Below are 26,998 nucleotides of genomic sequence, written 5' to 3' on the forward strand. Positions count from 1 at the left end.
AAGCTAACCAAACTCCAACGCATACAGAACTATGCAGCTAGACTCATAACCAGGACCCCAAAGTAGGAACATATTGCCCCCGTCTTTAAAACATCAATTACATTGGTTGCCGGTGAAATCCAGAATCGTTTTTAATCTTTAAGTTCTCACCTATAAACGCATCCATGGATTGGCCCCGGATTATCTTTAGGAATCAATAATGGACTTTCTGCTACATCGAACGAATGCAGTGAGTTACCTCATCGTATAAAAATCAGCCCATCCTTCGAACATGTCAAATCACAGCTCAAGAAACAGTTTAAGACAGCTTAACACTTGTAAAAACTTTGTTACCTGAAGCGCATGGAGATATTTTGGTATAAAGCGCTATATAAGGGCAGGTAAATTAATTCTACATCGGTCTATGGACACGACTGCCATTTATCGATAAGAATTCAATGTACTTAGCGATCATGTATCTGTTTGTCATCGACATTATGACAAGACACTTTTATTACTTACCACGATTCATCTTCCGACAGCCTACTTCCACAACCTGACTTGAAGACGTAAAGGTACAAGAAGCACCTGCTTGCTGAGTGCCAGTATACGGACCCCCTTCCCTCACCGATTGAGGAGCTACTGTCCTTTACGCCATGTCACTATCCTGTGGATGCTCGTTTCATAGTGAGAGGTTGTCTGGCCTTCCGTCTTAGTACAATGTGACATCAATTAAGAGACATCAACTAAAGGGAACAAAACGATATGAGATGGTTTTCACTGTCTGTGTATTTTGTAACACATTTACATTGATATTTTTGTCTTTATGTTTTTGCCCTCAATATTTTGCTTTATTTCTCTTTTTTTCAGCAGTAACTGACCACAGAAAAGTAATTCACCCCTCAAACACCATCCGCATGACATCGACGCTCTTGACGTTTGGTTGTTTGGTGGTAAGTATAAATCATTGGAAAGAGTTGAGTATTTTTATATATTTTCATATTTTTGTTCTATGTGTGATTGAGAAGTTTACCCTGATCCTCCGTTGGGTAAAGAGTCAATACTCCTGCTCGCGAGTTGTTATTGCACCGATCTGCATGCAACCAGCAGTTAACAACTCATTTAGTGAAATTCCATCTCAGAGTCAGACCTAGCTAGTTTGGACCTTACTATCCTACAACTTTGAAAGCCAAAAACCTTGCACCCATAAACCAAATCAAACGTCAAATATGAGACCAGTCTTACCTGACTTCCTATGGCGACGGAGCTTTTTCGACGTACTGGCATTTGTGTGTTGGCGATGCCGTAATATAAGCCACTATTTACGTCACGTGATGGTGACGTCCAATATCGGATGATTTGGGCGTCACGTGAGAATGCCAAATAAGGAGATTATTTTTTGATGTGATGTTAATCTATAACTTTGTTTAAGAGATCAGTATGTCATTATAATTATGAATTGCGGGGGCATTTTTTTTTCTCAATAATATGTTGTGAAAAGAACTGCATTCAAAATTCGCAGAAATCCATTAGATCAGATTTTTACTTTTTCTCCTATTTTTTTGTTGACTTTATTTTGATTCTTCAGATATTAAGAAAAATGCAAAAAGATGGCTTGGTATATGTTGCCATTTCGAGCTTGAAAATTTATTATCGGTAATATTGAAGCATCTTAGTACTTGTCTTGTTCTCCCTGTAGTCGTATATGCTTACCGTTCAGTTGATTTCTGAACACAACTAAAAGCCTTTGACCAAACAGGTCTAATCCAGTGGTTGCGTCACATAATACATGTACAGCATCATTGTACAGAGATCCGTCAACGTACTTCGTAATTAAAGTATTGCGTGCAGCAGCTCCTGGAAAAAAAAGTTTCTTTTTAGACGCTAAGTTGTAAATTATTAATCCTATAGCAATTATGATAAAATAAAATAAAATGGATTTTGTAACCAGTTTTATTTACATGCACAGGCCCTTGACAAAGCTGAGTTTACTTTCAAAGTGTTGTTGACGCTATGCCAAATTTTACCTCATGTGTTCATCATCACAGTAATGGCATACGCAATTCTAAATTATTGCAATCAATGTGCAGAAACTGTGGGTGATAATTAACATGTTATACCAGCAGGATCCAGATCCAGCCTTAAAAGTGTGGTTGGAAACAATAATATGTATACGGCCAAGAAACAGGTGTAGGGATGCTTTCAAAGTGGTGTTTATAGTGTTTAACAACCACTTGTAAGAATGAAGTACCCTTGCAGTAAGTTTATATATGAGATAATTGGTACATTTTTTTCACTATCTAACGTACCCAGTGATATTAAATATTTCATAAATACGACGCATAGCATACAATATAGAGGCTAGCGTTGATCGTTCTTTTTTAATATGAATTCTAAAACATAAGCCGAATGACTTGATTTTCCTTTAGGTGATCTCATAACTTCAAAATAGTTCAGCTTAATCTTCAGCATCTTGAGTGTTTTGTTTACGGTACAGTTTAACTGCTAGTACCAAAGTGGTTTGTCACTTTTGGACTGTAATTTATCAGATAAGTGCATCACGAGGAGGATCGAAGGCTGATTTTGCACTCACTAATTAGTCTTAATTATTTGAAAGACCTGGTTTTGGCTCCCCACACACGGTGCTTATCGAAAACATTGATAACATTTTGTGACACAGATGATAAGGATGTCATGATTTTACCAAAAGTTGAAGGGGTAGTATGTCACGTAAACCCTTACAAAACCTTACTTTTTTATGAAGTCACTAAAAAAACAAAAACCATTTGGGCTTCCTTCCTTTTTTGGCGGGGGAGACATGCCCCCGTTGCTCCCCTGGATCCGCCCTGGGACCTTCGGCACAACGCACATGCACAACCTAGCACCCCGGCAGTAACCTCTCTGGGTCCGCCCATGAATAGTTATGTAGAGAGACCATTTTTTTTTTTTGCGAGAGGGGCACTGATGCTTTTAATGGCCAGCTCAGTGACCATTTCATTCGCGTGTTATATGGAGCACTATTAGTTTTAATGGCCAGTTTTCTATGAGAGGGGCAGTTTTACATCTCGAGAAAGTGCGCAATCTTGTGAATGCAAGAGGGGCACTTGTGTTTTTGAGGGGCAGTTTTCACTACAAGAGAGGAGATAATTGCGCGATCACAACGCTTACACATGTGCGTTTGAGGGGCAGTTTTGTTTTCATCTTGAGGGGGCACATTTATATTAAACCGCGAGAGGAACGTTGTTGGCCTGGAAAAGTACCAAGTGCCCCTTCCCCCAACCCCCGTTCCGCCGCCCCTGGCTTGTGGGCTAGCGAGGGCAGGGCAAGGGCGGATCCAGGGGGGGGCCAAAGGGGGCCATGGCCCCCCCCAAAACGAAACCAATTTTTTTTTTTTTAATGTGACATCGCAATAAAGGCAGGCAATGAGTACACCACCATCTTTTCCTCAAAAAAAATTGGTTAAAGTGGTCAAAAATTGCCTCAGATCGCACCACAGAGCATCTAGAATCCAAAAAATTTTCGGGGCCCTCACGGGCCCCGAACCCCACGCCGTAATTTTTTAGACCCACTTTTTTGGGGGGGACCAAATTTTTTTTGGCCCCCCCCCAAAATTGTGTTCTGGATCCGCCCTTGGGGCAGGGGTAGCTTCAATGGCAGCTTTTACAGCAGGAACTGCGCGCAATATTAGTCAGGGTGGTTGAGGGTGCCAGTTGGGGTTCACTGGGCGGCTGACAACAGAGACATCCATGGGATGGGCTGTGGGCAGTGTGAGGTTAGGTTGGGGCTGGTTCAGCTGTTTCACTATGATCGTCTCACAGATTGGCTTCAAGGGCCTTGATTTCAGTTTTGAGTTGACGTACTTGGAGGGCCAACTCCAACTGCTCCTTTTTGTTCTGCAGTTTTTGTAACTGCTCCGTCAATTGTTAGTTTCACTGAGGAGCAGTGTATCTGGGCAATTTGGTGGATCTGTTTGTGGTAGGCTTCTCTGTGTTGTGGAGTTTGGGCCCTCGCAGTGTGGTGAACGTGAGTCTCATAGGTGCTGGTTGGTTTTGATGCCGCAACCCGGGTAGTTCATATTCCTGTAGCTGGCATTCTTGAGTGGGTAGGAAAATTGTTGAAGTCAGTGCTGCTAAGTCTTCATGCAGAATGAAGCTGGGCCAATATCGTGGCTCTGCTTACCGTTAACACAAAAAACCTGCTTACTGTTTCATAAAATGTTGTGCTTAAGGGTTAGCGAGAAATGATGGCTTCTGCGCATGCGTATTTTACATCCCGTAACTAGGATCCTGTGCTTACAGGGTTAGCACAGAATATTTCTGCTAGCGCGGTTAGAACAAAACGGTGATCGTAAGCGCGGAAATGGCCCAAATGAATTGCCAACTGTTTTCATTACTCACGAGGAAGAGTACTTGGCAATCGAATGTAGGGGACCCCGTGTAGGGGCTTTTGACCAACCCTGACCATGAGCCGTGGTCAGTGTTTTGTACTGACATGTATACTGTATCATGTTGTTCAGTACAACAAAAAGCATATAGGTTGATAAATGTAAATATTACGAATTTCAAAACTATAAGTGTCCTTGAACCTTCTGTGGTGGTCTAAATTAGCTTTCTATTGTCACCTATCTTGCACCCTATGACTGAGGATACACCAGTGATTTCTATACCAAACGTTAGATCAAATTGGTCTGATTCAGCGGTTGCTTCATGTGTACATAATCACACACTTCATAATTGTTGCACTCAATGGTGGGAAACTGTCGGCGAAGGTTCAATTCAATTCAATTCAGTTCAATCAACAGTTTCCATAATGCCACAACATTTATAAAACAATATAACAAAGTAATTTAATAAATAATTTTATTAAGATTATACATGTAGATGGGTGAGAAAGAAAGAACAATTGTAAATCAATAAGCAATTATGGAGGCATAGTTTATTTACAATGTTAAAGCCCTAAAAGTGTAGTTGAAAACAATATCAGATATAAAGAAGAAGAAGGTTTGGGGCTGTTTTCAAAGCTTAATTTGGTGAATCTATCACTACCCCAACGCACTCAGTGATATTAAATATTCTTTAATACGAAGTACGCCGCAAAGCATAGAGGTTTTGAAACCTACAAAAATAAGCCGAATAAAATGACTTGATTTTTCCTTTGGGTAATCTCATTACTTAAAAATAATTCAGTTTTATCTACAGCATCTCGAGAGTTTTGTTTACGGTTGTATAATTGCTAGTACCAGAATGGTCTGCCACTTTTGGACTGTAATTTATGAGATAAGTGGCAGTACGAGGAGGATCGAAGGCTGATTTTGCACTCACTAATTAGTCTGAATTATTTGAAGGCCCTGGTTTTAGTTGCCCACACACGGCGGTTATTGATAACACTTTTAACATTTTGTGATACAGGTTTTGTACCAAATAAAGTTGAAGGGGTAGTAAGTCACGTAAACCATTTAAAAAAAAGGTTGTAAAACTATGAACCGCGCCACCCCGCTTAGACTTTCTGATAAGATATGCAAGATAATAAGGAGTGTGTTTTCGTCCTACTAATTTCAAGGGGGAGAACCTAGCGGGGTACTACACGTTGTAAGGTGGCAATCACTTTCATTTAAGATTGAAGTCAAACCAGTTCAAACTCAAGTGAAAAGTCAATCTACTCGATTGAATACATTTCACACTAAAGCGCCACGGTCCCTATATAATTTCAGTTGATGGATCAAACAGAGTGGAATTTTCACCCTGGCTCTAAAAAAAACCCAAAGAAGCATATACGCTCCCCCACACACACCCCTAATAAATAAGCTTTCATGCTCCGTATCGATTTATTTCTGTGCTACTAGAACAATACAATTTCAAGTTATATTGTTTTTGTAAGAGAAGGGGGACGGGGTGTTAAGAAGCACAAGACAAACTTATAGGCTCTATGATAGCAAGCCATTGTATACCCGCACTCAGATCAAAATTCAGCTAAAGCTTTGACAAACACTGCATTGCAGTCAATTATCGAAACCTTGGATGATCAAAGTGCGAAATGAACACTTGACTCTTGACCTTTATATTTACACGAGTCATCGCCTCGCCAGCTAGCTTCGCGGAGTGGGCGACCTCAGCACCTCACCAGCGCAGCTAGCACGCTACTTCAATCCATGATTAATCTTCAAAATAGCTGTTGCATATAGAGCGCCCTCACCGAGGACTGGTATTTGATCCTCTTTGATATGTATAAGTAGACTTTCCAATTATTATCATTGTCGTTTTGTTGAAATCCACAAACCTGTGTTCGTTGAGGGCGCTCTGTGCATGGGGTCTATTGGGCATGGAGCGGGGACAAGTGCAGGTTTTGGAGAAAGCGAATTGGGGGAAAAACGTTTCCAATTTGTTTCCCTCCATCAATATTTGGAATAAGGAAAAAAGAGATCTGCAGTTCTTAACTATAACAAGTTGTTGCGAATTGTAACCTCATTATACAGTTGATTTGATCTAATAGACCTTTAAGCCTGTGACGGTCAATCTGTAAAAGTATATTGTTGACATGAAAGGGGGCGGGACAATGGGGGTAATGGGATAATGTAAACACGCCTCCCAGCTCCGTCATCCATTGTCATGGGGGGGGGGGGGGGTTGGCAGTGGGGGCTAGGGTCTCATGCACCTTAAAATATATGCAAGTTATGGCTCCACCCATGCTCAGAATTTCAGTATTCATCAAAAACTTTCTCTGCAGATTATGGATTGTGCCACTGATTTATAAGCTTATTGACTTGTTATAGATCGATTATTTGATTTTATCAGCACAATCTACTTGTCGATATCATAAAGCAGCGATGGATAGTGACAATCTTCTGCACCCACTTCCTAAACACAAGGCCGTGGCAATTAACCCTAAAAGGGCCGGGGCGAAATCCGCCCCCCCCCTCGACTTTTTCCGCGATAGCATTTTAAAAAAAATTTCGTGACACGAGCTGTTACGACTTTTTAGCCTCGAGCCTTGCGCATCTTTTGACACCGAAAATATAAAAATTTACCGGCGCTAGGCGCCGTGAAAACTGAATTTTCCCATATACGTCGTGTACACAGACCAGAATTACCATTCGTACATATGAATAATTAATTAGCCATAATTCCCAAACCCTTTGACCTATAGTCATGAAATTTCTTGGGTATGTTCATGAAGAGTTGCTCTATGCATGTATCGAGTTTCAAAATTGTTCGTCTCTCGATGGCTCAGATCTTTTTATGGTCAAAATAACCCGGCCCTTGGTTAAGCTGAAGTGAGGAAAAGTAAAATGAGCCAAACAATCTTTGTTTGATTATAACAATAGCCCAAGGCTGCTGTTGTATTCAACAAAGAATAATCGACTGTTGGACAAATTATACATCCTTTATGTCAATGTCCTGTCATCCAGCTTCACTCAGTCAAAAGTAATCCAGATTACGATTCATGTTATACAACCTGTTTTCCAAAATGTATTTACGAAAACTCTTTCCAAAACTTTGCATAATACTAGTTAATAGATAAACCCGCTTACCAATATCAAACCCCCCAAAATGGTGAAAAATGTATTACGTATTTACACACAATATTTACGCATTTTTAATACATGCGCATGATTTTGAATCAAATGAAACTTTGCAAATATCATATTCTTGAGATTGAAAAAGGGCTGAAAATGAGATACGTTAACAATTCTTCGTACCTCTTTGCATTTTTGGGTTCTTAGTCAACATACCGCGTTTTTCAAAACCACGGATCATAATTTGATCTGTACACACACTACGATTTTGTAAAACTGGCTTAAAAGTAGAGGGCGCTATATAGCTGCAATGCAGTCTTTTTGGGGGGTTGCTCTATAAAATATAAAAACACCTCATTATTTAGTGTAGTGTAGTGTAGTGTAGTGAAACAACAACGAATCACCAAAGAAAAGAACATTCAATATCCACAATTCTGGAAAATCACACTTTTACACATGAATATGCAAATAGGCATTAGCATCAAAACCAAAAAGGCACTAAAATTTCCTTAAAATGGCAAAATGGAAGTTGAAAAGAATTTGTGTACACAAATGCCTGTAACTTATACAGTTTCTGCCTGAAATGACATCACGCTTTTATACATGAATATGCAAATTCGCATTAGCATAAAAACCAAGAAAGGCACTAAAATGCCCTTACAAATAGCAACATAAAAAAATGAAAAGAAGGTTAAATGGGACAGAAGGTGTATTTACAAGGATTTCATTAAACAATTTGCATTACATGGGCCCTTTAAAAAAAATGAGAGGAGCCCTCAATTTTTTTTTTTTTTACATATGCAACCATGTAAAGGTCAAAGGCCAACATTTGTGGAGATGCTAAGCGCAGAAAATTATTTGCTTAGAAAAATCAGGTTACCAACTAAAGTTTCGCACAATTTATATCGCATGCGACTGGTACTCGGGTGATTTTTTGCTGAGCATAAAAAGATGCTAAGCAATATCTGCTTAGAATCTCCATGAAACTTGGATGGGGTGTAGTCGAGGACATTTTGTGAGAGTTACAGTTTTGTTTCGGTCCAGCACGTCTCTGCAATGAAGGAGAAACTCACAAAATGTGGCACTTGTCTTTTTTGGGTCTTGGGGCTGCGTTGGGTGTAACAACTATCCTCACTGCTTCTTCAAAGACCTGTTATTGGGAAAACCAGACAAAAATATATTAACTGTTTGTGTATTCTATTTCTTTGGCCAGCGTACGTCCGAACAGTTCAAAACTGGTTTCCATTGCGCCCTGGATACAACAAATACTATTTGATAAATTTCAACCAAAAAAAACGTCATTTGGTGGGCCAGATTACAAACAGTGATATTTACACGAAAGAAAGCTACAAGTTTAATATCAGGCATAAAATTGCTGCATGATCAGCAAAAAAACACAGGAAAATTCCAATTCCATACCCAAATAACCATGGCAACCAAGTGTATAACTCCGTAAATAAGCGTATTTTGAACTGAGTGGGTTCATGGCGGAAACATCACTGACTAATGGTTTTATGTAGCTCGATCTGATTTGAATGTAGCTGTCCCTATAAGGGATTTCAGATGTAGGCTTACTGTCTGTGCGATTTTTCAACTTTCACGTCAAGAAAACACAACAAATTCTGTTAAGAAATTGCTATTTTCTAGCGTTGTAAAATTATCCACTTTTGAATAAGTCATCAACCCCCCACCTCCCCTTAAAGGTGGAGTTTTCATATGTGACAAACTGCTTTATCTTTATCCTGATGACCGCACCCGAAATAAACTGCCGAACTAGTTGGCTGCGGCTAGCAATTTCACATGCACTTATGGAGGCAGCTGAAACGGCTTCCATACACAATGTGTATCACCGCCGGACATAGCCGAGTAATTTAAACTCGCCCCTACCTGCTTCAGCCCCTTCTGCGTCAGCGCTGAGCACTCCATGTACTTGACGGCGCCAATCCTGGCCGCAAACTTCTCCCCGTGCTCCTTCTTAAAGGGAGCCTTGCCTTGCTCCGCCAGCTTGGCCAGCGTTTCTTTGTCTTCTCGCAAGTCGATCTTCGTTCCTGTAAAGTGGGAAAAGATTCAAAGCCAAGAGAGAGTTTCATCAGAGTGAAGATTCACACCACTATCATGTATACCAATCAGTTTCTATCTTGACGTCATCACTTCGTGCGTTCTTCTCATACGTGCTGTGTGAAGGTGACACTGGAAATACGTGGGGAAGTCGATTGAAACGGGATCGGTTGGCATGAATTTTCATCTTTTCACTCAACTTTTCTTTTCCAATTTAGTAATTCTATCAACCTCTCTTTCTGTTGCATCAGACTTGTCTGATTGCAATTTGAAGCTTTTAAAGACGGGATCGGTATAGGCATGACTTTCCATCTTTTTATTCAACATTTCTTTTCCAATCAAGTAATTCTATGAACCTCTGTTACTAGTGCATCAGACTTTTAAGAGTGAGTTGTTTTCGGTGTTTTGTGAATTTTGTGCTTTTTGTGGCAATTGTGATTTGGTTTCATCAACAAGAATACAACAAGAACACAACACAGTCAGTCAGCCAATCAGTCAGTCATCAGGTGCAACCAGGACTCTATAGCTTGGCCTTCTGGGACCAGCAAAAGACGGACGAGTAACTCACCCACGAGAATGAAAGGCACTCCAGCGGCGTGCTCCTGCAACTCGGGGATCCATCTGGTCTGGACGTTGGTATATGAGGAGGGCCCCTCTACACTATAGGCAACTAGGAAGATATCGGTCTGTGGGTTGAGAACACCAATACACAGTAAAAAGGCAAAACAATATTGTGGAAAAGTTTATCCACAATAGGCCTGCTGCATGGTATTTGTTTGTAGGATTCTGAACAATTTCCCTTGACCAGAGAGTCAGGGGTTTGAATCCCATTGCTTGCCGAATGTTGTGCTCTTGGGCTAGCCATTTTAACCTACTTGCTTCTCTCCCAACCCAGAAGTACAATTGGATAGCAGAATTAGCTGCTATGTTGGCTTTATGTTGTGTCCTTGGGCAAGCCACTTTACCCCAACTTGCCTATTCGTACCTATGAGTATGAGTACCAGCATAAGCTAGGAAGCGAGCGTACATGCAGTGGACTGGCGTCCCATCCATGGTGGAAATAAAAATATTCTCAGCTGTTTTACACCTCGGAAACTACAACAAAATGTCGTTCTGATGAGCCATATTGGCTCTGAGCTGACTTGATTCTTGTTATTTACCTGTGGGTAGGACAATGGTCGGATATGGTCGTAATCTTCCTGTCCGGCCGTGTCCCACAATCCCAAGTTGACTGACACATCGTCCACTTTCATCAGTTGTGAAAAGTTTTCAAACCTGACCAAAAAATAGAAAAATTCTAGACTTTGAATCGCGTTTTGTGTTTGAAACAGTATGAAACAACTTCTGGTGCCATGCCTCGAAAGATCAACTGTTGCAGTTCCGAATGATTCCGTACAAATGAGTCAACTGAAGACCAATAGACAAAGCTTGACTGTCTAAAACCGTGCATCTATTTGGATCAACAAGAGTCGCTCCTAAAACGTTTTTATTCGGCGCGAAGTTGGAACACCAGTCTGCAACGGGGAGCTACTTACACAGTGGGCACATAGAGTTTAGGGAAGGCATTCTGTGTGTAGGACACGAGCATGCATGTCTTGCCAATGGCACCATCGCCAACTACCACTAGCTTGATGCTCTGCGATGTAGCGTGGCTCATGGCTCCGTTGTCTGCTGTAGAAAGAGCAAAATTATTAAGATACTGGTTTAAGAACAATTTGATGTTTTGGCCAACAGGTGTTTGCAATAGGTGTGGAACAATATAACTTTTCATCACAATAATTTTTCGAAGTCTCTTTGCGCAGTAATTACAAGAAAACAGCAACATTTTCAAATGTACAGTTGTGTGAATGTTCATGCTTTAAACTAAAGTTTACCTTCAAGTGTTGGATCTGGGTCCATAAAATCAGACACAGTGAACCTGTGAGTACCGAAAACAGAACAAGAATTAATATACAATGAACATGTAAATACCAGTCATTCTTAAACTGATAGAAGTACAATATTCATGAACAAAATAACTCTTGAATTGCAATGTACTGTTGCATATTATTTAAACTCTTCGCCTACTTAATACTGCCAATGTCTTCAATATTTACAGCGAGCTGGAAATAATATGTGAAATCATTTTTTTTAGAATGAAATCCCTTTGTTTCACTGCTTTGTTCAATCCAATCCAGCTATGACTGCTGTTGGATAAGCAGGACCTGTTAATGGTGGTTGTTGAAGAGGGATTCTACATGTATGTTTGAAACTTAAAGCCGTTCCCGACAAAAATCCGTAAGAGAAGAGTTAGTGAGTCGTGTAACATTGAGACAGTCGTGTTTTGTCCGACGAGGCCCCCAATATTTACTAGCACGGCCAGCACTAGCGCCGTGTAGCGTGTTTACGTCCGGCATCCGACAGATTTAACAACTTGACTGATATTTTTGTGCAAGATGTTGGGATTTTAATAATTAATGATTTCAAGTATTTAAGCTTTTTCTTTCTTCATTTATGTTGTTCTACAGAAGTTTAATTACGTTTGTATAGCGCAGAGATTGTTTACATACCCTACCTTAAAAAGGCTTTTTTTATTTGTAGAAAAAATACGGAATCGATTTCATTTTGTGTTTACTGTATTATTCCTGTTTTTGGCTGAAACTCTTGGTGAATTACATACGTACATGCACCCACAGTTATCTAGATATGTTTTATAACTTAACACACTTTTAAACGTTAACAAACAAATAGGTTAACTTACAGTTAATATGTGGATGTCCACGGAGCGGTACGTTCACATATTACCCTGTACTTGCACATACATGTACATATCGTGTACTTGCACGTTGGTGTACATGTATGTCTATTATGTGTACTACTCCTGGTTATACAGCTTCACAGAGTAGGCTGTAGGGAGTTGTTTTGTATTTTCTCTTTTCATCTTGGCAAAATTCCACTCACACACAAAACAAGATTGCTTCCCGATCTGACACTGACTGTAAACCTGAATGAGCAAATCACAATTGGCCATTGTGCATACTGGTCCGTTTTCCAGACTGTGTTGTACATTTTCATGACCCCATGAAAGAACCCGGCTGCCGGAAATACTGTAATATTTGCTGTGCTTGTGTGGAAGTGTTTACTGTACATAATCATACAGGAGGGTTCAGATTGTACTGCTGAGCAGTCAAAATAATATACCAGTCGAAGTCGATTAAACTAATGTGGACCTGATTGAACATTTGATATTTGAAATATGCTGTTCAAGTTTACCATGGGCCAAGCTAAACTGGCGTGCGTCTACGCTTGTCGACAATTGACGAAGATCCGATTTTAAAGTAATACACCAAGAAGATGTAGCGGAATGGCAGATATTATACAGACGACTAATTGTTTATAATGGAAGCTCTCAACTATATTCGAAAGTAGATCTCACCAAGCTTTCACATATGGACTTCCCAACAAAAGATGTCCATTTTTCCGATAAGTTGTGTGGACTTGCCCACGTCCACACAAGGCCCCCCCCCCCCCTCTCTCTCTAATAAAATCAGGTTTAGAGGCATTTTGGGTTATGCGTTGCGAAATGAAGAGAAACACTCAAGGGAATCATAGTAAGAAAAATGAGTTGAAATATTTTTTTTTCTTCAATCTACTCTTTTTATTGCTATTGTTCATATAGTGGTTTTGAGTGCCTTCCCAGCACAGTTTATTACTGTTATAAAAATGATGCCATATTGTGTGAAACCCACTGTACGCTTACTAATTCTCAGGGTAAAAATGTCAGGAAAAAAATTCACGTGAGAGATCAAAGGGGTTATTCGGTCCATTTTCCCAGGTAGAATCCAGCTGGCATCATTTCCAATCAACACAAAGCAAAGCCATACACGCACTGGAAAAAAAACTGCATTTTTGCCAACCACGGCCTGCAAAACCATGGAAGGTCCAACACTGCAAAAATGAAAGAGTTATTACAGATCATGCGTGAACCAACGCGTGAACCCTGTATGGTACTCCACAAATAGTGTTTAAAAAAACCCAACCCAAAGCACGCTATGCAAGTTACGGCTCAAAAGACACTTTGTGGAGTTTCTGTTAAAAATAGCCCCGTGCCATTGCGAGTAGTAGTATCAGAGAGGGTCAGTAATTTCACCAGTGACTACTTGATTCAGCACCAGCATTCATTGCCAACATGGGCCAGACTATCTCTTCAGAGGAAATTGAGCGCTACTGTTCCAAGTTGAAGCCGGTGGATTTGGGAACATGGGAGGTGCACGACTACGAGGGAGTGGCTCTCTTTCTGGATAATCTCCCAAGCACCCTACATGACCTGAAGACATTGGAGATCCGTCAAGATGACGTCTTTGTCGTCACGTATCCCAAAGCAGGTAATATGACTGAGTAGAACGATTCAAGTTGATTGGATTCAAGGTGATTCCTAAGGCAGAAATACGACATCCCAATTCCAGGATGGCCTTAGAGTTATTATTCTTAGCCTTTGGAAGACTTTAAGTCATACCTGTCGTGCTGACAACGCGAACTTGAGCAGTAAAGTAATGATTAAAGGGGAAAAGCAGAGAGGAGGTGCAACCAATTCATCCTCAAAACTCACATAGGGTACAGCTCTTCACATGCTAAAATTGCCCTGCTCAATTACCTTTTTCTCCACAGGGACAACCTGGACGCAGGAGATGCTGTCTTGCATACTCCACGATGGAGACTTGGAGACGGTCAACAAGACGCACACAATGAGAAGGGTTCCTTTCTTGGAAATGAGCTTCGGAGGCACAGTGCACACTGATGTAATTATTGGCCCAGTAAACCTTGTCACAGAGCGCACAATTTGCTTCAGAATGATTATTTACTGAAATACGGGGAGTCATGTCAGTCTCTCAGTCAGTCAGTCAGTCAGTGAGGTAGGTACAAAGAGGAAACACTAGGCTGGCCCTCTGGGACCAGCAAAATGTTCGTCTTGATATTGTTAAAGAAATTCTGCTGAAGCCAGGGACCCCCTTAAGATATAAAGCTATGTGATACCAAGCAGAGGTTGGATGGAAAGAAGAAATTGTAGGTTTATGGTTATTTCTCTGAAATCCCACACTTGGTTCAACTTTACTTAGAAAGGTCCACTTTAAAAAAGAATGTAATTATATGACCCATTCCCCACAGAAGCTCGATCACAGGCCCACATGTTTATACGCAGGTATTAGCTAAACTTCCTCTTTCTCGGACAGAGCCCTCGACCTCACAAGATAATCGGTAATCATCCAAGGAGTTCTCCTCGCCTCATCAAGTCGCACCTGCCGGGTCAACTCCTGCCTCCTCAGGTCTGGGAGAAGAAAGTCAAGATTGTCTACGTCATCAGGAACCCCAAGGATATAGCTACGTCTTACTTTCATCACATGCAACTGACAAATCCCCATCTTGACATTCAGTGGGATGATTTCTTCGAGAGGTTCAGTAGTGGAATGAGTAAGTAACATACAGTCACGAACGAACTGAGTTATTATGACGCCACAATCGATTTGTGTGCTTTCCTATGGGAGCTCAATGCCTATCGTTCCAACCTGGCTCACATATTTAGATAAGCAAGCATGTAAAGACAGCGTGACGTCATGGGGGTCATTTTATTTTGCAATTTCAATATATTGAAGGAACATTGTGACCCATGCAAAACAACCAATACTAATGTCATGTTTTTATTCCTCTCGCCATGTGGCTGCCACAATCGTGATTTCTGGACATACTTGGCGTATAGTCGCCTATGGAAAGTGGTGGGAGCATTTTCTTTACTTCTGGGAAAGGAGAAACGAAGAACACATTTGTTTCCTACGATTTGAAGACATAAAAAAGGTAACTAAATTTGTTTTAGTTGAATAAAGATAAACCACACAAGGGCACATGTTTTTTTTAATCTGTCTGGCTTATATGCTTTGCCCCCTCTGGAAAAAAATCCTAGCGACGCCCATGACCTCTGGGATGTTATCTTACAGTTTTGCTGACATATCTAACAAGCCCGCGGATACGGGGGCGGGGGGGGGGGGTGTTGTGGGTGATGCAGCACCCCCCCCCCCCAATATTTGGATTGGGGCGCTGGAATATGCTTCAGCACCCCTACTCCCGGGCAAAATGTGTTTCATCCAGCAATGTTCACTACGCTACACATTTTGCTTGCTTTACAAATATCTTCGTCCGTTTTGTTCGTTTCTAGCGTTGCCACAGCTAAGCGCAGCGCTTCGAACATCTAGCACACACACACTGTAAAATATTCAGAGGGGGTATTTTCTAAATCTTCAGGCATTGCAGAATCGATATTTCTCTCAAAGTATTTAAAATCATGACATGTGTATGATATGGAACGTGCGCCATTTTGTGGCGACGGTGGAGTTCCGCCATATTGGATGTGCTTTGACTCAAAAGCAATAACCTCGGCCATGACAATGGTGGCAATTCTTGTTGTTTGTGCTTGCCAGAAATTTTCATTCGATCTTTCAAAAGGGGTAAAGTTCATACTTTCCCCTGAAGGTTTTTTTTTTTCATTTAAAAGTTTCATTGACATTGCTATCGTTCTGTACTCAAATCGTCACAAATAGCAAGGTTCATCCTCAACCCCAACCTAATCGGAGTGGGACGGGTATTTATTGAAACTAGTCATGCCTTACGCCAATTCCAGTGTAGCTTCGTTTTAATAACAAAAGCTTTTCATGCTTTACCCTTTACAAGTTTTTCCTTATAAAAACTCAGTAGACCGATAAAATATCCTACCCTCGCCTTAAACTTGCCATCTACCGATCATAAAGATGCATTTGGTCCTTTATTCTTTTACATTTGCCATTCCCTGTATCAAACAAATAACACTGCAATTTATAACTAGACCTACATTGTTTGTTGAGTTAGAACTATTTTATTGGCTTGTTAAGTTGTTAATCTTTTTATGAACAGAAATTCATCCGTTTCCAGTGGAACCTTTTTCTTTTTTTTTTAACTTGAACCTAAAATCTTTTGGGGTTGTATAGGTTTCAGTATGCATTTTATTTACACTGATGACGTCATCAGTTAAAATGTCCAAACTTTGTATTGATTTAGTTCAAACAGGATAACGTTCGTCATACAGTGAAAATCACTTTTAAAAATATGGAAATTATAATGAATATATAAGTGTGTGTATTAGTAACACTTAACTTCCTGTTCCCATTTGGATTTAATGGAAAGAAAACTGATAATTTAAAATTCTTTCTACAATAACTTCCCCTCCGATGACGTCATGATTCTAAAACCTACAAAGTCCTTTAAAATTGTTAAAAGGGCATTTGGGGTTAATTTGGTAAAACTGTGAGGAATGGTTTTAAAATTCAAGTTTCATCTAGCTTCGACGTCCTTTCAACTTAATCACGTCATCATGCCAATATTTGTATTTGACATTCTTCACTGATTATTTATATAGTAAACTAAAATGCTTCAAATTTCATGTTGTATCAATTTTCACTTCCGGTAATACCGGAAGTAAAGGTCAAACAACTGGTTGCCCGGGCATTCAAAATATTGCTGTAGACACTGTCTCACTGATCACAAAATAGCGATAATGTTCAAGGAATGTTTTTAAAATGTGTACATTAAATTTCTTAGTTGTAATTTAATAACTAATGAGGTCATGATGACGTAACAACTTTTTTTCAGCTTCAAACTAGGTTTGATCATTTCCTGGCAAACCGTTTGGATAGAAATTTCTACATTTGAATTCACCTAACTTTGACCTTCACGTGCACGACCAAAAAGTTAATCAATTTATAAATGATCTTTCTGATTGCAAAATACAAAAATCATTGATTACTTTTTTCAAGAGTTATAAGTGAAAGGAGTTGGTAATTTTTTTCAACTAAAATCGCTTGTAATTTGATACCCAATGACGTCATCGTGACGTCAAAGCAGTGCACCACTTGGGTTCAGGGGTGACGTTGGTTCAAAGTTACACGTTGAACTATTGAGGAGAATACTTGCGGAGAATTACAGTCCAGAAAAAAAAATAGAAACAAAGAAGATTTATTCGAACAATTCTAAAAAGTGATCCAGTTGTGCCCGATCACTCAATAAATAATCAATATCAAAAATTGCTCAACCCTTACTGACGATGTCATCATGCAAATGCTTTAATAGTATGACCTCTTTGGTTAGAATATACTCAAAAGCATTGTATAACCACCAAAACATGGCTCACCCCTCTGGCTGCCCGAATACAGAGGAATTAACTAATGTAAGAAAGCAGCCTTGCAACAAGAATTGTTACATTCGATGTCATGCATAAATGATACAATTATTTTTTCCAGAGTTAAATAGAACAAAAGAATGGAGAGAAAAATACAGGGTTCTCCACTTTTCAGTACAGTAGAAAAAAAATTGAAATAAATTGTCTTTATAATCTCCAAAAACTTTTGCTAAAAAAAAAAATGAAAGTGGCCAGGAATCGCCTCAGATTGCACCACAGAGCATCCTTATTCCAAAACTTTTAGGGGCCCTTTATAAGCCACGCCGTAAGAGCTTTGCGCTCAGCGTTCTCATTAATTTTGTCCGTCCTTTAGAAATTCCAACACCCCTGGCAAAAGTTTGTTACAGCGGGCTTGATGATCGTTCTAGGTGTTATAAAATCTAACGTTAAGCCCCTGGGTTTTGTACTTGTCTGAATACTGGGCACTGATACTGGGGGTCTCTCTGTTTAGGATCCACGTGGTACGGTGAAAAAGCTCAGCGAGTTTCTGGGCAAATCGTTCCCTGATGACGTCATCGATGCCATCACCGACCATTGCAGCTTTGCTAACATGAAGAAGAACCCCATGACCAACCCTGATTCCTTGTTCGTGATGGTGTTAGGGAAACAAGAAGGGAGATCCTTCATGCGGAAAGGTAACATTGCTTTCAACATTTCATCAGTGCCTGTGTAGTGCAACCTCGTCCCCAGGGTGTCAAGCAGTACGCACCCATCACTACCTGCTCTCCCACCCTGGTTTTGGATCATTTGCATGTGCAAGATTTTTTTCAACACGTATGCAAATGAGGAATAGTCTGGTGCCTGCATGTGCGTTACATTAGCGTTTGTTTTTGTATGTGGTGTCTAGGGTAAAAACAGAGTCAATTCGTCGCAGCGCGAGCACGGCGTGAGTTTCGAAAACACGATTTTTTTTTAAATTCAACTGTTACGCTCTAATCGAGATAACATGCAGTATCATATTTCATATTAATATGAATAAATTGGAAAGGAAATTAATTAGTATTTTCGAGAAGGTGTGGACAAATGATCGCGAAAACACATACTGCACGTTGTGAATAACAACATCAAGTACACGATAAAAATCTATTACTAGCCAACTGTGGTATCGAATCAGGATACAGGAAGAAAGTTTCCGATCCAGGGCTTACTATTGGAAACGAGGTTAAAAATAAAGTAAGCACTGGGGACGAGGTTGTGTGTAGTGTGAATTGAGGACTAAGAAATACTAGAAATACTTACATTGGTAGTATTGCGCATGCCTAAGTGAGGACTGTGAACGTTCAACCAATAGAAGGGTAAAAGTGACCAGATTCAAAGGAGTATAAAATTTCATGTGACACTGGAACGGTTTGAAGACCAGCCAGCCCGTATTTTATCAACCGTTTAAGACCGGTCACGTGACGGGCTCTCGACCAATAGGAGTTGGTAAACTGTCTTAGATATTCATGAATATTAGTTTTTAAGATCCGCGCTATACAAACGTAACGTGTTGACTGTGTGGAGTAACGTCGGGGAAAAATTGCATCAGATATCGGTGTTTTCTTTTCAAACCAAAATGCGTGAACTCGGACTTTGAAAAAAAAAACTATTGACATCAGTACACATTCTTCGTATAACTGCTCATACTTTTTAATAGCTTTTACATCGGCCTTAGTGTCAGACTAATTACATTCTTTCCTTTTGCAGGTGCCGTGGGTGATTCGAAGACGCACCTGTCTGAATCCGAGGCGGCAGCAATAGACGCTGTGTGTAAAGAGAAGCTGGCACCAGCCGGTCTCACTTTCGACTGATGCGTGAAATCTCCCAAAATGAGACGATTGAACCGACATTGAATGTGGTCTTTTGAGATATTTCTTTTTAAATAAACCATTTGTTAAAGCCTAAATGTAGCTTTTAGCTTCGGAGTCTTTTACAGCCTTTACTTGTTGGAAATACTTACGCAGTAACTCGCAATCACTTTGCATTGAAATCCCGTCTTTAACTCAATACAAATGACTAGTTCCAAATTAATTTTATGGTTGGTGTATACGTGCTTTTTGGATAAGGCACCTTGAAAAAAAGACTTTCAAATTAAATTGATAATTTTCTAGCATAACATTAGTTATGAGCTTTCCAATGAGACATCGCCATTTAAAACCACTTTTCAAAACTGTATAAAGGCCTGCGAAAACAAACATTTACATAATTTGTTACAGGACATTATATTCATTTAAATTTGTTCGGAAAAGAAAATTGAGATTTTATAAATTTAATGGAACAGAAATGAATCGAAGTAATTCGTTAGACTTAAAGAAGAATTATAGACGAGGAGAAAAAGACAACAAATCGTAGGAACACTCATTGTTTGTTATTCAATTAATTTCAAATACATAGTTACCCGTTCATTAATTAATTAATTAATTAAGGGCAAAAAATAATCTTGTTTGTAGCCAGCTTTTAGTTTTAGATTAAATCCTCTATCAGAAGTCTTTTAACGTTCTAAGAATGTAGTCGATCGCCGGATGTAGGACAGGAAAACTACCTCTAAATATAGGACTTGCGAGATGCTGTCAAGAAAATCAGCAAGTTTCTGGGCAAATCGTTCACCGATGACGTCATTGATGCCATCACCGACCATTGCATCTACAAGAACATGAAGAAGAACTGCAGTGTGAATCGCCCGATAAATATTTCGCAGTATTTTTTTTTAAAGGTTATCTTATTAGAAATGAAAGTTTATCCCGGATTGAAATAAAATAACAGGTAGCGTGCATAATTGGATGGAGCCAATCGTCATTCCAAAATCCACCTGATGAATAATTCATACTCATATAGGAGCATGCATATTTTTCGTGAAGCAGTGATTTATAATTCTGCTATTTTCAGGATTTATGTAAAACATGTCTTTATGAAAAAAACATATGCAATACCCAGAAAACAGTCGGACGTTTAGAAGCATTGATGGTGAGCTGGGTGCAGCTAAGAAGGGGAAAATTATTGGGCCCAATCTGGTCCGAATCATCGAATTATCGGAAATTTGTCGATGAATGAGAATCTATAGTTGGAATTTTAACGAGTGGTAAAAGTGTTTTTCCGCGGATCATGGTTGATATAGATCAAAAGACGAAGTTGTTGATGCAATTTTTGAGGTCGCAGAAGAACATCGCGATTTGATTGTCTATTTTGACTAGTTTTAATCTAATCTTTTTATTGCTCTTGTTCAAAATGGGTTGTTTTGAGTTAGTGCATTCCCGGCAGGGTTATGATGCCGTTGACAACATTAATTGTGTGAAACCCACCGTACGCTTACTAGTGCTCAGGATACAAAAAAGGTTCACATAAGAGATCAAATGGGTTATCCGGTCCACTATCCCGGGTAGAGTTCAGCTGGCATAAAGTTCATGAACACAAAACAAAGCCAGACACGCACTGGGGTCGAGTGTGTTTTTTCATCAAGGCCAAGATCGAGGTCTCGCATCAATGGTGCAGAATTAACGAAATTCTGCTTACTCATAGTAGGTCAAAGGTAGCTTCACGGGAAGATCACATCGATAAAGACAGACAATAAGTGAACCCTGCCGGCTTTGGCATCTAAAAATAGTGCACAAAAAGTGTTAAATAGCCAAAGCACTCTATGCAAGTCACGGTGCATACGACACTTGGTGGAGATTCTGTTTAACATAGCCCCGTGCCATTGCGAGTAGTACTTTTAATGGGAAAGGATAAGTAACTTCACCAGTGACCAGTTGCGCCAGCATTCATTGCCAACATGGGCCAGGCTGTGTCGTCAGAGGAAATTGAGCGCTACTCCTCCAAGTTGAAGCCGGTGGATTTCAGAACATGGGAGGTGTACGACTACGAGGGAGTTTCTCTCTGTCTGGATAATCTCCCAAGCACCCTACAAGACCTGAAGACATTGGAGATCCGTCAAGATGACGTCTTTGTCGTTACGTACTCCAAAGCAGGTAAAAGAAGGATTCGAGGTGATTGGCATGATTATCTTCCTAACACAGAAATCTGGCATCCCCTACTTCCAGGATAGCCGCATATACCTATTAGTCCAGTCCTTTGGAAGACCTTAGGTCATACCTGTCGTGCTGACAACGCGAACTTGAGCAGTAAAGTAATGATTAAAGGGGAAAAGCAGAGAGGAGGGGCACCCGATTCATCCTCAAAACTCACATAGGGTACATCTCTGTACATGCTAAAATTGCCCTGCTCAATGACCTTTTTGTTCTCCACAGGGACAACCTGGACGCAGGAGATGCTGTCTTGTATACTCCACGATGGAGACTTGGAGACGGTCAACAAGATGCACACAATGAGAAGAGTTCCTTTCTTGGAAATGAACTTCGGTGGCACAGTGCACAGTGATGTAATTATTAGCCCAGTAAACCTTGTCACAGAGCGCACAATTCATTTTCAATTGATTCAGAATGATTATTTACTGAAATCCCTTTCATGTTTCTGGTCTACACGGGGAGTCAGTCAGTCAGTCAGTCAAATAGTGAGATAGGTACAAAGAGGAAACACAAGCCTGGCCATCTGGAACCAGCAAAATGGTCGTCTTGATATTGTTTAAGAAATTCTGCTGAAGCCAGGGACTCCCTTCAGGTATAACGCAAGGTGATGCTGAGCTGAAGTTGAATTGAAAATAGAAATAGTAGGTTTATGGTTTTTTCTCTAAAATCCAATACTAGGTCCAACTTTACTTAGAAAAGTCCACTTAAAAAGAGAAAGTAATTATAAGACCCATTCCCACAGAAGCTTGATCACGGGCGCGTATGTTACAGTATTAGCTAAACTTCCTTTTTCTCGGACAGTGTCCTCGACCTCACAAGATCATTGGTAATATGCCGAGGAGTTCTCCCCGCCTCATCAAGTCGCACCTGCCGGGTCAACTCCTGCCTCCTCGGGTCTGGGAGAAGAAAGTCAAGATTGTCTACGTCATCAGGAACCCCAAGGATTTAGCTACGTCTTACTTTCATCACATGCAACTGACAAATCCCCATCTTGACATTCAGTGGGATGATTTCTTCGAGAAGTTCAATAGTGGAAAGAGTAAGTAACATACAGTCACAAACGAACTGAGTTATTAGGACGCCTTTCCTATGGGACTTGATGCCTGTCCTATGGGACTTTATGCCTTTCCTATGGGACTTGATACCTTTTCTATGGGACTTGATGCCTTTCCTATGGGAGCTTGATGCCTTTTCTAGGACTTGATGCTTTTCCTATGGGACTTGATGCCTGTCCTATGGGACTTGATGCCTTTCCTATGGGACTTGATGCCTTTCCTATGGGACTTGATGCCTTTCCTATGGGACTTGATGCCTTTCCTATGGGACTTGATGCCTTTCCTATGGGAGCTTGATGCCTTTCTTCTTCACCTGGCTCCCATAGGAAAGAGCGCATGTAAAGAAAGCGTGACGTCGTTTCGTCTTATAAGGGGGCATTTAGCTTCGCAATTTCAATATATTTAAGGAACTTTGTGACCTATGCAAAACAACCGATACTAATTTCATGTTTTTTTCTTTCCCTCTCGCCATGTGACTGCCACAATCGTGATTTCTGGACATACTTGCGTAGTCGCCTATGGAAAGTGGTGGGATCATTTTCTTTACTTCTGGGAAAGGAGAAACGAAGACCACATTTGTTTTCTACGATTTGAAGACATAAAAAAGGTAACTAAATTTGTTTCAATTGAATAACGAAAGTCACACAAGCTCACGATTTTTTTTAAAATTCAATCTGGCGTTTCCCTTTGTACTTTGCCCCTCTCTAGAAAAACCGTGGCGACGCCAATGACCTCCGGGAAGTCGTCATACAGTTTTGCTTATACATGTATATCGCTAGTAGTAAACAGTGAAGTCTAAGGTGAATCCCCTGTGTTTTGTACTTGACTAAATACATGGGAGTCTCTCTGTTTAGGATCCGCGTGGTACGGTGAAAAAGCTCAGCGAGTTTCTGGGCAAATCGTTCCCTGATGACGTCATCGATGCCATCACCGCCCATTGCAGCTTCGCTAACATGAAGAAGAACCCCATGACCAACCCTGATTCCTTGCTGGAGATGGTGATGGGGAAACAAGAAGGAAGATCCTTCATGCGCAAAGGTAACATTGCTTCCAACATTTCACTATAGCCTGTGTAGTGTGAATTGAGGACTAAGAAATACTTCGGACTAAGAAATACTGACATTGGTAGTATTGCGCATGCCTAAGTGAGGATTGTGAACGTTCAACCAATAGAAGGGTAAAAGGGACCAGTTTCATAGGAGTCTAAATTTCATGTGACACTGAAACGGCTGACGACCAGCCAGCCGGTATTTTATCAACCGTTTAAGACCGGTCACATGACGGGCTCTCGGCCAATAGATATGGGTAAAAAAGGTTTTATGAATCGGTGTTTTAAGCTTTGCTATACATTTTCAGAATATGTGCTACGTAATTATGTTGACTATGTAGAGTAATGCCGGTGAAAATTTGCATCAGATCTTGTATTTTTTTGAACTTGGACCTTTAGTAAAAAAAAATACTGACGCCAGCACACATTCTTTATATAACTCTTCATACTTAGTAATAGTTTTAACATCGGCCTAAGTGTCAGGCTAATTAACTATTTTCCTTTTGCAGGTGTAGTTGGTGACTCCAAGACCCACCTGTCTGAATCCCAGGCGGCAGCAATAGACGCTGTGTGTAAAGAGAAGCTGGCACCAGCCGGTCTCACTTTTGACTAATCTAAAAAAAAAAATGAGACAATTGAACCAAATGGAGTGTGGTCTTTTTTAAGAATCTTTGTTTTTATATGAACCGTTAAAATGTAAAGCCGCGGAGTTTAGCTTTTAGGTTTGGCGTCTTTACATCCTTTAGCTATTGGAATAGATCATGAAGCCAGTCTCTATACCTTTGCATTGAAATCCCCTTTTTATCAAAAAAAATACACAAAAATGTTGTTTCTAAATATTTTTATAAGTAAACTTAGTCGAACATTGATGAATGGAACTAAATTGGTTAGACTAATTAAAGAAGAATTGGGCATAGAGAAAAAAGACAACACATTGTAGGAAAACTCCTAAGTGTTTTTAATCGAATAGTGTCAAATACACTGTGTACTGATTTTTGTTTATTATTTAAGCGCAAATGACTTTGTTTGTAGCTAGGTTTTGGTTTGAGATTCAATCCTCTATCGCAAGTCTTTTTTTACATTCTAGGAATGTAGTCGATCGACATTTTGTTCCTCAGGAAAAGTTCCTCTAAGTGTTATGTATATTTATAGAGTTGTCGCATGAGCAGGTTTGTTCTAGATATATTTTATAAAATGTAGGTTATGTTTATTTTGGAAACAAATCCATATATAAAAGCTGATACAAAAATTAGACTTGTTCCCAATCCATTGTATGACCCATGGATAGAATGTCAGGCCTTATATGGTAATTTAATTTAATCAAAAAGTTGCATTTCCCAAGTTGCACAAATAACTAATGTTAAGGAAAATTATATAGGTCACGGAAAGAACACATAATTTAGAACTAAGAGTCTTTGTGAGTAGAAAAACGATTATAGCCCTTTATTATCAAAATGAATGAAGGTTTAATAAAGTTGTCGTGTATAGATAAATCGGAAAGTTCTAGTGGTTTTAATATTCATTTAAAATGAGGTACGACATGCATTATGCAGAATATTGTGGTAATCATTATTTTATCACGAACCTTATAGGGAAGATACAACATTTGCAAACATCAAAAAACGAAATGATCAATTTATCACGAAATACCTTACTGAATTGCTAGGGATTGACAGTCTAAAGCATCCTGTAAAATGGTGGCTCCTGGTGTGCTGACATTTTCAAGAAAAACTGTATTTTTCCAACGCTGGTCGGCCGACCAGCATTGGGAGAAAACTGGTGTTTTTTTTTAAATGCTCCTAATTTTTCATATTTAGTTATTCCGCATTTTCTTTGCAATAGATTACACACTTGTGAAGGGGCACAAGCCTGCTAATGCTAGACTGATTCTTTGACCTTATAATTCCCTAAAGTCTTTACATTTCTCCGTTTCATCTTAAGTAGGGTCAGGGAACCAGACTGCAAGAACATGATTTGTTGTCTTGGTTTTTCCAGCATATACAAGCCCAAAACGTGAAACAAGTCAGTTTAACAATATTTGCTATAACATACTATTTGCTATAACATACTAATCCTCCAAATCGATTTATTTCTGAAAAGTGCAGCAAAAGCAAATGTTGTACATTCCCTTTAATAAGCCAAATGACTTGATTTTTCTTTTGGGTGATAGCATCACGTAAACATTAAGCTCTATCTAAAGCATTCCGAGTGTCATGTGTACGTTATTTTGACTGGTTGGACCGAAATTGATTGTGATAAGATAATACAAGGGGCACCACAACAAGGAGCGAAAAATGATTTTACAGGGATTTTCATTTCATTTTATTCTATTTATTCACCATGGAGACGGAAAAGTGTTATCCCAATCATTGCAAATATATAAAAACCATCAAAATAGAATTAAAATAATTACAACAACCAAGAGTTAACAGTCGTTTTGGTCTCAATTTGCGAGAAAAAAAAATTTTGGATGGTCAAAGTACGAAATGAACAGTTGATTCCTGACCTTGATATTTGCATGTCATCAAATAGATTGTGAAGAGCTAGTTTAGTTTACTTTGCAGGAACGTGTATATACTAGGGGTTCTGATAAACCAACGGCTAGACTTGACAATCGCGTTTTGACAGTCGGCATCCCAAAATCATACTTCCACAGCAAATTTTATCTTGTTTATTATCAAATACGGGGCACTGCCAGGTCAGAATGTAGACCGTGATTTAGATTATTAGACTTCCCCAACTACATCTGATATATAAAAGAACTCTAAGACATGAACATCGTCTGCTTAAGAAGCAAAGCGATTTGGCCTATGAACGGTTACAATCCAATATGTTTCGGTGAGGATATAACGGAAACAACAGCAGATATTTAGAAAGAAAGTGTGAGGATTTAGAATGGTCAGGGGACCGCACAAAAGACTGCAAAATAAAGTCTTTTTTTTTTTTTTTTTAATTCTTCAATGTTATTTTAACAATAAATGACAATACCAATAGAGGTCGTTCTTCAATCCCTATAGTACATGTAACTTGTAACCCCAGTTCTTCGACCAATGATGACACGCTAGTATTTGATGTGGGATATATGTCGGTAAAAAAAATCAGCTG

At 39.7% G+C, this 26,998-nt stretch overlaps 2 protein-coding genes across 2 annotated transcripts; both read left to right on the forward strand.

Annotated features, from left to right (window-relative positions):
* The first annotated feature begins 857 nt into the window (after positions 1–857).
* LOC119734850 (sulfotransferase 1A3-like) lies at positions 858–19,842 on the forward strand. Its single transcript, XM_038208434.1, has 7 exons — positions 858–932; positions 13,728–13,914; positions 14,198–14,328; positions 14,761–14,998; positions 15,285–15,379; positions 18,241–18,424; positions 19,476–19,842. Exons 1-7 carry the CDS (start codon positions 897–899, stop codon positions 19,577–19,579), a joined length of 975 nt encoding a protein of 324 aa, XP_038064362.1. The 5' UTR covers positions 858–896; the 3' UTR covers positions 19,580–19,842.
* Positions 19,843–21,016: 1,174 nt separating this feature from the next.
* On the forward strand, positions 21,017–24,846 carry LOC119734851 (sulfotransferase 1A3-like). The gene is made up of 6 exons (XM_038208435.1): positions 21,017–21,733; positions 22,013–22,143; positions 22,592–22,829; positions 23,358–23,452; positions 23,700–23,883; positions 24,403–24,846. Exons 1-6 carry the CDS (start codon positions 21,538–21,540, stop codon positions 24,504–24,506), a joined length of 948 nt encoding a protein of 315 aa, XP_038064363.1. The 5' UTR covers positions 21,017–21,537; the 3' UTR covers positions 24,507–24,846.
* Positions 24,847–26,998: the final 2,152 nt, after the last annotated feature.

This window comes from Patiria miniata, unplaced genomic scaffold, assembly GCF_015706575.1.
Source record: "Patiria miniata isolate m_02_andy unplaced genomic scaffold, ASM1570657v1 HiC_scaffold_28, whole genome shotgun sequence".
Taxonomy (NCBI): domain Eukaryota; kingdom Metazoa; phylum Echinodermata; class Asteroidea; order Valvatida; family Asterinidae; genus Patiria; species Patiria miniata.